The following is a 14,401-nucleotide window of genomic DNA, read 5'->3' as shown; positions in this document are numbered from 1 at the left end:
AAAAAAAAAAAAAAAAACATTCACTGAATATAGATGCCATTAAATTCTCTTACTTACGTTACAAAGCAAAGGGCCAGTTCATAAACGTTGTTCTAGTATGTATCAACTGCAAAAAACATATATTCCACAAAAAGGTTTTGAAGACACATGGGAGTGGGATGTGCCCACATTAAGAGCAGAGCTTTTACAGGACCACCTGTCTCTCCAGCCGGCTCCCAGCGACCACTGAAAACAGCTGCTACCCTCAGAACAACAAGATGGTGTTGTTAATGATAACAATGGACCCTGGAATCTCATTCTCCTTGACCACCAGCGGAGGCGAAATCTGATGATGTCGCCATGGGTTGGCTTGGCCAGAAGTCCATTTTCTTGAAGTCTCAGACACACTTTCCAAGTATCACAGTCTTTGGTTTCTTTAATAACAATAGTGTTTAATAATTCTTTTCCTCGCTGGGCTCAGTGGCTCACACCTGTAATCCCAACACTTTGGGAGGCTAAGGTGGGTGGATCACCTGAGGTCAGGAGTTTGAGCCCGGCCTGGCCAACATGGTGAAACTCTGTCTCTACTAAAAATACAAAAGTTAGCCGGGCATAGTGGTGCGTGCCTGTAATCCTAGCTACTTAGGAGGCTGAGGCAGGTGAATCACTTGAACCCAGGAGGCAGAGGCTGCAGTGAGCCAAGATCACACCATTGCAATCCAGCCTGGGCAACCACAGTGAACCTGTGACTTAAGTAAATAGATAAATAAAATAATTATTTTCTTCTTACAGCAGTTACAACATCAGAAGGCAGCTTCATGGGTTCATTTCTCAAGATAATATCCATTTTTTTTTTCTGCATTTTCAGCAAGGTTTTCTTCTTCTAAAACTTCAAGGGCTGCGATGGCCACTTGGCAGCCTAGTGGATTGCCACCCTATGTGGACCCATGTTCTTCTGGCTTAATGGTCAGCATTATGTCATCATTATCCACAGCAGCGCAGACACAGGTTGTCAGCCCCCAGAAAGGGCCTTTCTAAGGAGGACTATATCAGGTCTGACTTTTTTTTTTTTTTTTTGAGACGGAGTCTCGCTCTGTCACCCAGGCTGGAGTGCAGTGGCCAGATCTCAGCTCACTGCAAGCTCTGCCTCCCAGGTTTAGGCCATTCTCCTGCCTCAGCCTCCCGAGTAGCTGGGACTACAGGCACCCGCCACCTCGCCTGGCTAGTTTTATGTATTTTTTAGTAGAGATGGGGTTTCACCATGTTAGCCAGGATGGTCTCGATCTCCTGACCTCGTGATCCGCCCGTCTCGGCCTCCCAAAGTGCTGGGATTACAGGCTTGAGCCACCGCGCCCGGCCTGACATTTTCATGATCAACAATTAGCCATCTATCAGTTCTGGCCACTCCTGTCTGTATTTCATCAACAATAAACAGAACCAAGCTGGGATCATGAGATGGGACAAGAGTAAGTTAAAATACCACAAAGCTGGCCGGGTGCGGTGGCTCAAGCCTGTAATCCCAGCACTTTGGGAGGCCGAGACGGGCGGATCACGAGGTCAGGAGATTGAGACCATCCTGGCTAACACGGTGAAACCCCGTCTCTACTAAAAAATACAAAAAACTAGCCGGGCGAGGTGGCGGGTGCCTGTAGTCCCAGCTACTTGGGAGGCTGAGGCAGGAGAATAGTGTAAGCTCAGGAGGCGGAGCTTGCAGTGAGCTGAGATCTGGCCACTGCACTCCAGCCTGGGCGACAGAGCCAGACTCCGTCTCAAAAAAAAAAAAAAAAAAAAACCACAAAACTTACTGTTCTTACAGAGGTTCAGCTGGTCTTTCTTGTCTTTCTTTCTTTCTTTCCTTCCTTCCTTCCTGCCTTCCTCCCTTCCTTCCCTTCCCTTCCTTCTTCTCTTCCCTTCTTCCCTTCCCATCTTCCCTTCCCATCTTCCCTTCCCTTTCTTCCCTTCCTTCTTCCCTTCCCTTCTCCCTCCCCTTCTCTCTTCCCTTCCCTTCCCTTTTCCCATCCCTTCTCCCTTCCCTTCCTTTTCTTTTCAACAGTTTTTCTCTGTGGCCCAGGCTGGAGTGCAGTGGTGGGATCTCAGCTCAATGCAACCTCCGCTTCCCGGGTTCAAATCTTTGAGTGAGCCCAGGAGGTCAAAACCAGCCTGGGAAACATAGCAAAAGACAGGGTGGTGCATGCCTGTAGTCCCGAGGCCGAGGGGGGAGGATCACTTGAGCCCGGGAGGTAGAGACTAGCCTGGACAACATAGCAAAACTGTCTCTACTAGAAAAATTAAAAATATTAGAAGGGGCTGGGTGGTGTATGCCTGTGGTCCTGAGGCCGAGGCAGGAGGATTGCTTGAGCCCAGGAGGTCAAGGCCAGCCTGGCCAACATAGTGAAACCCCATTTCTACTAACAACAAGGACAACAAAAAATAGCATGGGCAGGGTGGCTCACCCCTGTAGTTCCGAGCCTGAGGTGGGAAGATTGCTTGAACTCAGAAGGTCAATACCAGCCTGGTCAACATAGCGAAAGCCTGTCTCTCCTAAAAAAAATTATCAGGGCAGAATGGCACACACCTGTAGTCCTGAGGCCGAGGCAGAAGCATCGCTTGAGCCCAGGAGGCTGAGGCCAGTCTGTGCAACATAGCGAAACCTGGTTTCTACTGAAAAAAAAAAAAAAATACCGTGGGCAAGGTGGTGCATGCCTGTAGACCCCAGGCTGAGGCGGGAGGATCCCTTGAGCCCAGGAGATTGAAGCCAGCCTGGCCAACATAGAGAAACCCGGTTTCAACTACAAAAAAAAAAAAAAAAAAAAAAAAACGTGGGCAAGGTGGCGCATGCCTATAATACCCAGAACGAGATGGGAGGATTGGCCAAGGCAGATGTAACCAATACCACAATCACGTCCCGTAAGTAAATACCTTTTCCTCTCTCCAGGACTAGAGGTAAAGGATGGTAATTGTGTGCACCATACTTAGATTCCCTTCCAAAAATGCAATCAGAGTTTGGAGGGCCTTGGACGGATTTTTTAGTTCCAACAGATGTAGAAGCCACTGAAGAATGAATGTCACGAGGAAGTACAGCAAACCTCCGCTAATGTGCTAGTTTGGAAAACATTGTGTCTTTCAAGTAGAAAAATCACAGATCGACTATTTTTTTCTTCCCATGGTTCAGACTAGAATACAGATGTTTAACCCAAGATCCAGGGACGGTCTTCAGAGAGATCAAAATCTCCTGATGGCACCTGAGGATCACCCACTTTGTCACACAAAGTGTGGCTGGAGGAGGCAACAATATTCTGCAATGTCACTGCCCTAGGATGATGGACCAATCAGGGCAGTTAGTGAACTCCATCTGGCCAATTAGAAGTCAGGACAGTAGGCGGAACAAGCGAAGCTGATTTGGCGTCTATCAGTCCAGGCTCCAGGGACAGAACCTTCTCAAAAGCGGAGCGGAGACTCTGATTTTCCCGCCGAAAGCATCCCCTTGGATTGGCTACTTTAAGTTCAGAGTGCGCATACTCTGATTTGCTCTTTTGATTCTTCCGCAATCAGGGTAAGCCGTGCGCTGATTTTCTCTTTCCGTTCTTCCTACCCATCCCCTCCCCCGTGGTGCGTTTCTTATCTAGCGTTAATAATGTGCTTATATGAGGCAGGTCGCCATCTCAACTCCTTCCTGTCAGTTTCTAGCTTTTTCAGGTATGGTATTTTTCCTAGGAACTCTGTAGTAACTTAAGAAATTTAGGCGGAGTGCGGTGGCTCACGCTTGTAATCCCAGCACTTTGGAGGCCACAGGTAGTGGATCGCTTGAACCCGGGAGGCGGAGGTTACAGCGAGCCAGGGTCACGTCACTGCAACACGCCTAAGCAACAGAGCGAAAACCTGTCTCAAAGAAAAAAACAAAACAAAACAGAGGCCGGGCGCGGTGGCTCAAGCCTGTAATCCCAGCACTTTGGGAGGCCGAGACGGGCGGATCACGAGGTCAGGAGATCGAGACCATCCTGGCTAACACGGTGAAACCCCGTCTCTACTAAAAAATACAAAAAAATAGCCGGGCGAGGTGGCGGGCACCTGTAGTCCCAGCTACTCGGGAGGCTGAGGCAGGAGAATGGTGTAAACCCGGGAGGCGGAGCTTGCAGTGAGCAGAGATCCGGCCACTGCTCTCCAGCCTGGGTGACAGAGCAACACTCCGTCTCAAAAAAAAAAAAAAAACTCACTCAATTCATTCCTTCGGCGCCAGGACTACAGGCACACACCACCCTGCCCAGAGCACCAAAGGTCCTGTGGCTGGAAAGACTCAGGCTGTTTCTCTTGCAGGTCAGACTGCTCCCGCTGCCATGAACGGAGACTACACCTTTGCAAGGAGACCCAGGAATGATGCTCAAATATCAGAGAAGATACAAAAGGTGAGGCGACCTGGAGGAGGCAGAGTAGTGGCCCAGGGGACAGTGTGGGGTGAGTAGGTTTCTGAGGGGGAGAGGACAGAGGTACTGGGGACAAGGAGCAGAGTCTCCGGAGAGATCTGGACCCTTGGGAGCCCCCCACCCTCACTCTGTCATCACCTAGCATCCCTAGAGACAAGTCTGTGACCTTGCACTTCATTTGGTGACTCTCAGTCCACTCTGGAAGGTGGGAAGAGAGCCAGCCAGCAGCATTAAAGCCCTACTGTGTGGCAGGGGAGAAGCTAGGGTAGGTCCCCCATGTTCTGTCAGTTAGCCATGGCATCAACCAGGACGGATTATCATCCCCACTTCCCAGATCCAGCACACAGGAAGCGGCTCCAGCTGAATGGCAGACATGCCTAGCTGAGACACTGCCAGAATTTCTTTTTTTTTTTTTCCAGGCCTTCGATGATGTTGCCAAATACTTCTCTAAGAAAGAGTGGGAAAAGATGAAAGCCTCTGAGAAAATCATCTATGTGTATATGAAGATAAACTATGAGGTCATGACTAAACTAGGTAACAGAAAGTTCTAGGTACACAGAAGTCTGGGGACACATGAGCATCCCTTTTCCTGCTTTGGCTACTTCTTAGGCTGCAGAAAGTACCCCACATTTTCATTCTGTGTAGGGAAAAATGGCAAGGCAGCTTCTGGGTGTTCTGCTCTTCCGTATCCTGCAGGGCTGAGGGCAGGGACTGGCCACAGTGGAGCTCATACCTGTATCCTGCACGTTTCTCTCCCTTAGGCGTCTTTTCTGATGAGCCCAGCTGTCTCTGTGGCATCCCTCCATCCCCTCAACCAACACGCATACCCTCCCTTCCGTCTCTTGGCTTGTCTCTCTCTCTCTCTCTTTTTTTTTTTTATGAGTCAGTCTCACTCTGTCACCTAGGCTAGAGTGTAGTAGTGCAATCATACCTCACTGCAGCCTCGAACTCCTGCGCTCAAGCAATCCTCCTGCCCAGCCTGTGGAAAAGCTGAGGCTACAGGCACGTGCCACCATGCCGAGCTAATTTTATTTATATTTTGTAAATATGGAGGTCTCTCTATGTTGCCCAGGCTCGTGTTGAGTGTCTCGCCTCAAGCAATCCTCCAGCCTCAGCCTCCCAAAGTGCTGGTACGACAGACATGAGCCACCGTGCCAGGCCTAAACTTGTCTCTTAAAGAATAAACATTTTGCTTCTTTCTAGGTTTCAAGGTCACCCTCCCACCTTTCATGTGTAGTGAACCGGCTGCAGACTTCCACGGGAATGATTTTGATAATGATCGAAACCGCGGGAATCAGGGTGAGTAGATGGGAAGGGGCTGGAAAGGGTCTCCTCAATCCCAGTTGCTTTTCAGCTCAGCGACCTGGGAAAGATCCTCAGACATTTGTTCCCTCATACACATCAGGGCTGAGTGAAAAAAGAAATTGCATACAGAAAATTAACTGCAGAGGCCAATCATATAAAATTCTAAAACATGCAAAACAAGAAAATAGATTTTTATGGATAATAAGTAAATGGTAAATGTATACAAACATGAATGTGAATAAAAAGCCATCAAATTAAGGTGACTGGCTGTACGTGGAGGAGGGAGGGAGGGCATGGATTGGTGAGTGCTGCACAGACAGCTTCAGCTGTGACTTATTGATAGTATGTTTTGCGTTTTTTGGTTTGTTTGTTTGTTTGTTTGTTTTGTGTTGTTTTGTTTTTGAGTTTCACTCTTGTCACCCAGCCTGGAGTGCAATAGCAAAATCTGAGCTCACTGCAACCTGCACCTCTCAGGTTCAAGCAATTCTCCTGCCTCAACCTCCCAAGTAGCTGGGATTACAGGCACCCACCCCCACATCCAGCTAATTTTTGTATTTTTGGTAGAGACAGGGTTTCACCATGTTGGCCAGTCTGGCCTCAAACTACATGACCTCAGGTGATCCACCTGCCTCAGCCTCCCAAAGTGCTGGGATTACAGGCATGAGCTACCACTCCTGGAGTGTTTATACTATTGCTAATATTCTGAATAAATAAATCAGATCTAAGATAACCGTGAGGTAATGTTGAGACCCAACTGGACTCAATTTTATTCCCCATACTTTTCTGTGAGTTTGAAATATTTCTTTTTTAAAGGACATGTTGTTCTTCCTAAGCACTGTTAATGAATCAAAGGACATTTAAGAAAATGTTAAAAGTGAAAAAAAGAAAATGTTAAAACTAGATCCGCCAAAAACTTCCAGAGTTTGTTTCATTAACAGCATGTGGGTATTGAATAAGTATCTTAAGAGAGGGTGATGAACACATTATGTAATAAAGATTGTTGTTTCTCTGTATTTTATCAAAACCAAACAGTCCTCACATTCTGCAACAACCCCTATTCTCCGTGTTGAGCTTGGAAGAGAGTTTGAAAGAGTGATCCCTTATCCAACACACAGAGAGCTTTCCCACTTCTCAGTGAGCAGAGATAATATAGTGTGACAAATAGACGGGTTCTTGAGTAGAGATCTTTGTGCATTTCAGGAATATAAAGGGGACATATGTGTTTACTTGCTCTTCTGCTCTGAGAACACAGTTATAAGACAAGGTCAGAATGTCCAAACTGTCTCCAATAGACCTATTACTCGCCAACTAAACAGGCCAGATTCTACCGTCTCCCACAATCACTATAAGAGGTCTGAAAATCCAGTGCTTGAGTATCTGCCAAGTTTTTGACATTAAAGGAGTGTCTTTATACTGAAAATATTTCAGAGCCACTGGACTAAATCATCCATGGTTCATCACACATTTAACAACTTAATTGGCATACCATAAGATTTACCCATTTGAAGTGTACAGAGATTTTCAGCTGTTGCACATCTTGAGTGGATACACTTCAGATTCCCAACAAATCAATTTAACTATTTGGGAAAAAGTAAAAGATATGTAATGAAATAAGATGAGACTGTGATGGAATTTAGTTCCCATTTGATAAACCATGAGATGGATAATTCTGAGTTGATGCCACAGATAAATGCAGTAACCATTACTAAACATAATTCAGAAGCAAATTTCATATAACTCCTCAACAATGAGTGGACTCATAACCCTCTGTTGCAGAATGCACTCATGTGACAGAAGTCTCTCTAGAGTTTGGAAATCTTTACCAACAAAGAAAAATTCTGATGTATTCTCTTTCAGTTGAACGTCCTCAGATGACTTCTGACAGGCTCCAGAGAATCTTCCCAAAGGTGAGTATCTCTCAAATCTAAAGGACCAGAGAACCTTTGTCCCTCCACAGATGCAAACACTGGTAACAGTGGGAGAATATCAAAAATGCCCTCACTGCCTCCTTCTCCCCATGTCTATCACAACACCTGATGTAGCACCGACAGCTTGATAATACTAACAGTTGTGATCCTTAATACTTCCTTTGTTTTCGTAGTGACGCCAGATACTATTTTAAACAGTTCACATGGGTTAATTTATTTAATCCTTAAGAAGACCTCTATGACGTTTCTGTTATTATCTCCAGATAATAATGAGTCACACACTTCAGTTGTCATCCATATAAAAGCCATGTGACTTGGCGCAAATCTTCTAAGTTCTCTGAGCTTCAGATTCCTGGTCCGTGAAATGGAAGTAAAGAATCATACCTAGCTCATGTTTTAGATCATAGTTATCAGCAACATAATAATAAAATGAGGCTATCGTGGTACAGAGATGTTAAAGAATTTCCTGGGGCACAGTGGCAGTGGTAGTCTAATTCAGAACTCCAAGCCATTTAAAGCTCATTAACGTTTGCATTTTTTTATGAAGTTCAGATGTTGCTTACTACGGCTTTACCCCATAGGGCGTGCTGGTGCTTCCGCTGAGTCACCCACTCTCGCAACAGGAAGGACCAGCTGGCCTCTGCTCTGTAACTGGGGCCACTCACATGGCTTAGGAATTGCTTTGACTGTTGGCCCCTCCCTACTGTGAGCTCCTTGAGGGCCTTGTCTGCACCTGGGGCATCCGGGAAGCCCCAGTCCCAGCTCAGGGGATCCCTCGGAGGCCCCTGAATGAGTGACCCCACAAGTGCAGATTCAACTCTGGTTTAGAGGGTAAAGGGATCTGGGAGTTGGGTTGCCAGTGTGGAGACCAAATTCAAAGAGGGATCATGAAAAGTATTAGTTTTTTATTATTACTACATTTAAACAGTGTTTACAAGCTCAGAGAGCACTTTCCCTTAGCCTATTTCACATGTGTTGTTGACTATTTTGTAAGTGAGGAAGCTGAATAAAAAGTAGCTTAAGGGCCGGGCGCGGTGGCTCACGATTGTAATCCCAGCACTTTGAGAAGCTGAGGCGGGCGGATCACGAGGTGAAGATATCAAGACCCATGTGCCCAACTTGGTGAAACCTCATCTCCACTAAAGATAGAAAACTTAGCGGCACGTGTTAGAGCCTGCCTGTAGTCCCGGATACTCTGGAGGCTGAGGCAGGAGAATTGTTTGAACCTGGGAGTCAGAGGTTACAGTGACCCAAGATCGTGCCACTGCACTCAAGCCTGGCAACAGAGCAAGACTCCGTGTCAAAAGAAAAAAAAAAAAAAAGGAAAAAAAAAAGTGGGTAAGACTGTTGGTCAGTGACACATCCCAATGTAACCAAAATTGGTATGGGTACCACCTTACTTAATTCCACATTCAATGTTGGTGCCTCTGTAGGGTGGTATGTCATATCTGGTACTGCTTTCTTTGCTGCCTAGATTAATTTCAGCAAACCATTTCTTTCTCTCTCCCTTCCCTGTATTCATCTCCCCACACTATCTTTCCCAGCAGTGTTTTGTCCCCTCTCTATGTTTTTATATTTACTCTCCCAGCAGCTGTCAACAAGCTTATATGGGATCCCTTGTATTTTATAGAAGCTCTTCCTTTTGTAGACCTTGTGAATTCTCAGAATGCTATTCTTCTCCAAATCTTCTGTATATGACACTCTCAATTACATGGAGATTTTTGCTGTTTGCAAGAATGTCAGTCTTAAAAGACTGTGAGGATAAGTAAGCATTCTATCCCTGGAAAGCCCATTCATTTAGGCCATTCCTTCCCCTTCTAACCTCCCAGGTTTCTCCTAATACAGGCCTATGTAACTCTCCCAGTGTTGTTGAGAACATTAATTAAGGTAATGCATGTGAAGACACTTTGTAAGCTCTAAAACACTATAGAAATGTCACTGATACTGTTTATCTGTGACCTTCACATTATAAAGATCATGCCCAAGAAGCCAGCAGAGAAAGAAAATGATTCGAAGCAAGTGGCAGAGGCATCTAGCCCACGAAACGGTGGGAAACAGCTGTGCCCTCCGGGAAAACCAAGTACCTCTGAGAAGATTAACAAGACATCTGGTAAGAGGAAACAATTCGGGAACAACCCCTGTGGCTTCCCTGGCTATGTTCAGGTATGGGGACTGGGTGTGTGGCATGGATCCCAGACAAGCCTGGGTCCAGGCTGGGCTGAGGAACTCGCCCAGCTCCAGATGAGATGTTAGACATGACTTCCAGAGACACAGACTGGAGTTGTCACCCATAAAATAACCATGTGACTTGGGACAAGTCTTCCAAATTTCCTCAGCTCCAGGTTCCTAGTCCATAAGATGGAAATAAAGAATCATAGTTCATAAGTTGTTTGGAAACATTACATTTAATCTAGAAGGCCTGATGACATGAAAGGTGCTCAATCAATTCTATCTGTGATGACCTGCAATCATGTCTTACTCAGCTCAATGCCTGATACCCAATACAGATGTGCTTCAGAGATATTGCAGATTCGGTTCCAGACCACTGCAATAAAGTGAGTCACACACGTTTTTTATTTTTGGTTTTGCAGTGCATAAAAACATTATGTTTACACTATACTGCAGTCTACTAAGTGTGCAATAGCATTATGTCTAAAAATGTACATACTTTAATTTTAAAATAATTCATTGTTAAAAATGCTAACAATCTTCTGAGCCTTCAGTGAGTCACACTCTTTTTGCTGGTGGAGGGTCTCGCCTCAGTGTTGATGGCTGCTGGCTGATCAAAGTGTTGGTTGCTGAAGGGTGGAGTGGCTGTGGCAGTTTGTTAAAAGGACACAACTATGACATTTGCCGCATAGATTAGCTCTCCCTTTCTTGAAGGATTTCTCTGTAGTATGTGATGCTATTGGACAGCATTTTACCCACAGTAGAACTTCTTTCAAAGTTGGAGTCAATCCTCTCTAGCTATGAAAGTCCTAGATGGTATCTCCTTCCAATAGAAAGCTAGTTTATCTACATTGAAAATCGGTTGTTTAGTGTAGCCACCTTCATCAGTGATCTTAGCTAGATCTTCTGGGTAAGTTGCTGCAGCTTCTCCATCAGGGTTTGCTCCTTCACCTTGCACTTTTATGTTATGGAGACGGCTTCTTTCCTTAAACCTCATTAACCACCCTCTGCTAGCTTCACACGTTTCTCCTGCAGCTTCTTCACTTCTCTCAGCTTTCGTGGACTTGAAGAGAGTTCTGGTCTTGCTCTGAAATAGACTTTGGTTTAAGGGAATGTTGTGACTGGTTTCATCTTCTATCCTGACCACTCAAACTGTCTCTATTTAAGCAGTAAAGCAGTTTTGCTTTCTTTGTCTTCCGTTCACTGGAGTATTAGTATTATTATTTCCTTCAAGAACTTTTCCTTTGAATTATATACTATTATTTCCTTCATGAACTTTTCCTTTGCACGCACACCTTGGCTGTTTGGTGCAAGAGGCTGAGCTTTCAGCCTATCTGGGCTTTCAGCATGCCTTCCTCACTAAGCTTAGCCATTTCTAGCTTCTGATTTAAAGTGAGAGACATGCGACTCTTCCTTTCATTTGAATAATTAGCCACCATTTTAGGGTTGTTCATTGTCCTAATTTCAGTGTTGCTGTGTCTCAGGAAATAGGGAGGCCCGAGAGAAGGAGGAGAGATGGGGAACAGCTCATCGGTGGAGCAGTCAGACCACACACAACATTGGTCAATTAAGTTTGTCATCTTCTATGGGTGCAGTTCCTGGTACCCCCAAAACAATTACACAGAACAGGGTGATTATAGTCAATAATAACTTAATCGTACATTTTTTAAAAAACTAAAAGAGTGTAAATGGATTTTTTTGTAACACAGGGATAAATGTTTGAGGGGATGGAGACCCTATTTTCCATGATGTGATTATTACGCATTTCATGCCTGTATCAAAGCATCTCATGTACCCCATAAGAATATACACCTAGTGTGTACCCACAAAAATAAAAAACAAAAATTATTTTAAAAGACTAAAGAACAACAAAACAATTGCAATAATAATATCAAAGTTCACTGATGACAGATCACCATAACAGATATAATAATAATGGAAAAGTGTAAAATTGGTCAGAACTCCCCCCAAAAAATTGCAGCATATGCAAAGCACTATAAAAACGATATGCCATAAAACAAGGTATGCCTGTGTGCCCTTAGCAAATACATGCAGCATGAAAGGAGGTATGGTTGAATGTTCCCGTAAGTGAAGAGGCTGGGAATCTAAACCTGACAACAGAAGGAGCCAGAAGCTAAAACTTTAACTGGCATTTGCAGTGTACTGGTGTGGGTCTAAGGTCTCAGCCTCTCTAAGCCAGAGAATGTGAAAACCTGGATAAAGAAGGCCCATGGGCACGTGGGAGCATGGAGGCATCTCCTGTTTTTGAGAAAACAGAGCCTAACACTCTCCAGCCTACCCAACCCTCATCTTCCAACTCTTCTCCATCACAGGACCCAAAAGGCAGAAACATGCCTGGACCCACAGACTGCGTGAGAGAAAGCAGCGGGTGATTTATGAAGAGATCAGCGACCCTGAGGAAGATGACGAGTAACTCTGTAAGTGAACCTTCGGCTCATCCTCCACATCCCTGCAGATGTGTTATTCTGTTATGGTACCAGTATCCCATCTTGTCATTTGTTCCCCAAATCATTCCCTTCTCATAATTTTCTAGGGTACAGCATTGAGGCTGAATGATGAGATTTCCCATGCTCTTTTCTTTCTATTTTTTTTTTCTTTTTGAGAGAGAGTCTTGCTCTGTCGCCCAGGCTGGAGTGTAGTGGTGCATTCTTGGCTCACTGCAACTTGTGCCTCTCAGGTTCAAGCAATTCTCCTGCCTCAGCCTCCTGAGTAGCCGGGATTACAGGTGTGCACCACCACGCCAGTGTAATTTTTGTATTTTTGGTAGAGATATTGGTCAGGCTGGTCTCAAACTCCTGACCTCGTGATCCACCTACCTTGGCCTCCCAAAGTGCTGGGTTTACAGGCGTGAGCCACTGCGCCCAGCCAATTTCCCATACTCTTTCTACTCTCTGCTCTGTATATCCAGGGATGCTCCCTACCCATGATGCTGTGGGATCCCAAACCCCAGGTCAGCCCTGATACGCAGGCCACACCTTCCTCTAGCCTAGGATTTGATAATCCAGGCGAGGAAGTCACCGTGGCATGAGCAGATGGTTCACTTCCAGGAACCGTGGAAGGCATGTGCAGGTCCTGAGGTAGGGCAGAATTGGAGTGTGCAGGGTCTGCAGGTCAGGAGGAGTTGAGATTGAGTTATCAGGCAGTGGGAACTCACTGCCACTTACTTTCTTTCTCTCTTCTTGCCTCAGCCTCAGGGATATGACACATGCCCACAATGAGAAGCAGAACGTGGTGACCTTTCATGAACATGGGCATGGCTGTGGACCCCTCATCATCAGGTGTATAGGAAGTGAAAGCAAGTGTTTACAACAGTGAAAAATTGAGCGTCATTTTTCTTAGTGTGCCAAGACTTCGATGTTAGCGTTTCCGTTGTATTTTCCTGCATTGTGCCATTCTGTTAGACATTAGCATTTTCATTGATGAGCAAGATATACTTAATGCGTTTTTCCGTTTGTGTATCCATGCACCCACCTCAGAAAACAAGTATAGTCAGGTATTCTCTCTCCATAGAACAGAACTACCCTCCTTTCTCCTCAGATGTGACTACTGAGGTCAGGTCTGAGTGTTTAATTTCCGATTTTCTCCTCTGCATGTACACCACACACACACACACACACGCCCGCGCGCACACACCAAGTACCACTATAAGCATCTTCCATCTGCTTTTCTCCATTGCCATGCATCCTGCTCAAGCCCCCCTCACTCCATTTCCTGTTCAGCATGTACTCCCCTCATCCAATTCCCCTCTATCAGTCATTGACAATTAATAAACATTTGCAAACGTTCCCCAGTTTTTGCTCCTCTCATTATTGTGTACACAGCTCTGTGCATATATGTGAATATTTCTTTAGGAAAGAGTCTTAGAAGTGGAATTGCTGTATCAAAGGAGTCATTTATTCAACAAAACCCTAATGAGTGCATCCTCCTGCTGAGTGCTGTTCTAGGTGCTGGAGAGACATCAGGGAACAAGGCAGACAGATGTTCCTGACCACCATTCTAGTGGAGGATGTTTCCAGTTGTTTGTTTGTTTTTTCTAGAGATGGGGTCTTGCTCTGTCCAGACTGGAGTGCAGTGGCATGATCATAGCTCAATGCAGCCTTGAGCTCCTGGGCTCAAGCGATCCTCCCACCATGGCCTCCTAAAGTGCTGGGATTATGTGTGAGCCACCATGCCTGGCCTCCAGTTTTTATTTTGATGGAGACTAAACACTTCAATCCTGGAGCAGGATTCTGCAGCAGGTGGTTGGCCATCTTGGCCTTCGCTCTCTGAACAATTTTCAGGTTCTAGGGCTGCGACGGCCCATTTGGGAGTATGTGGGAGGAGACACAGATGAAATAGTCCTCTGGGTGATGTGGAGGAATGAGGAAGATGCGTGCACGGTAGACCCTGTGATGGACAGGGAATAGAAGAGTCCACTTAGTCTCCATGCAGGGGAGCAACGGTGGGAAAGTCCCCTGGACAGAAGCATGAGACTGCCCATCAAGGGTCTCACCAACCAAGGGCCTGTGAGCTGGGGTGGGGACGATGATTTGGAATGCGATAGCTCTTTCTCACAGGTACCGTTATATGGTGCAGAGG

General features: G+C 45.6%; 1 protein-coding gene and 1 pseudogene across 2 annotated transcripts; one reads left to right on the top strand and one right to left on the bottom strand.

Moving 5' to 3' along the window:
- Positions 1-244: 244 nt before the first annotated feature.
- LOC105515042 lies at positions 245-3,331 on the bottom strand (annotated as a pseudogene).
- A 62-nt stretch (positions 3,332-3,393) lies between these two features.
- On the top strand, positions 3,394-13,609 carry LOC105515026 (protein SSX4-like). 2 transcript variants are annotated; one of them, XM_011946735.1, is made up of 8 exons: positions 3,394-3,532; positions 4,294-4,382; positions 4,820-4,934; positions 5,604-5,699; positions 7,563-7,612; positions 9,608-9,743; positions 12,136-12,240; positions 13,012-13,609. In XM_011946735.1, the coding sequence occupies exons 2-7, from the start codon at positions 4,314-4,316 to the stop codon at positions 12,234-12,236; spliced, it is 567 nt and encodes a 188-aa protein (XP_011802125.1). In that variant the 5' UTR covers positions 3,394-3,532; positions 4,294-4,313; the 3' UTR covers positions 12,237-12,240; positions 13,012-13,609. The 2 variants fall into 2 exon arrangements, with proteins under 2 accessions (XP_011802125.1, XP_011802124.1); XM_011946734.1 differs by lacking the exon at positions 13,012-13,609 and adding an exon at positions 11,287-11,364 and having other exon boundaries at positions 12,136-12,236.
- Positions 13,610-14,401: the final 792 nt, after the last annotated feature.

The sequence above is a fragment of the Colobus angolensis genome, unplaced genomic scaffold (genome assembly GCF_000951035.1).
Source record: "Colobus angolensis palliatus isolate OR3802 unplaced genomic scaffold, Cang.pa_1.0 Scaffold252, whole genome shotgun sequence".
Taxonomy (NCBI): Eukaryota; Metazoa; Chordata; class Mammalia; order Primates; family Cercopithecidae; genus Colobus; species Colobus angolensis.
Note: the sequence above shows the minus strand (reverse complement) of the source record. Positions and strands in the feature narration are given on the sequence as shown.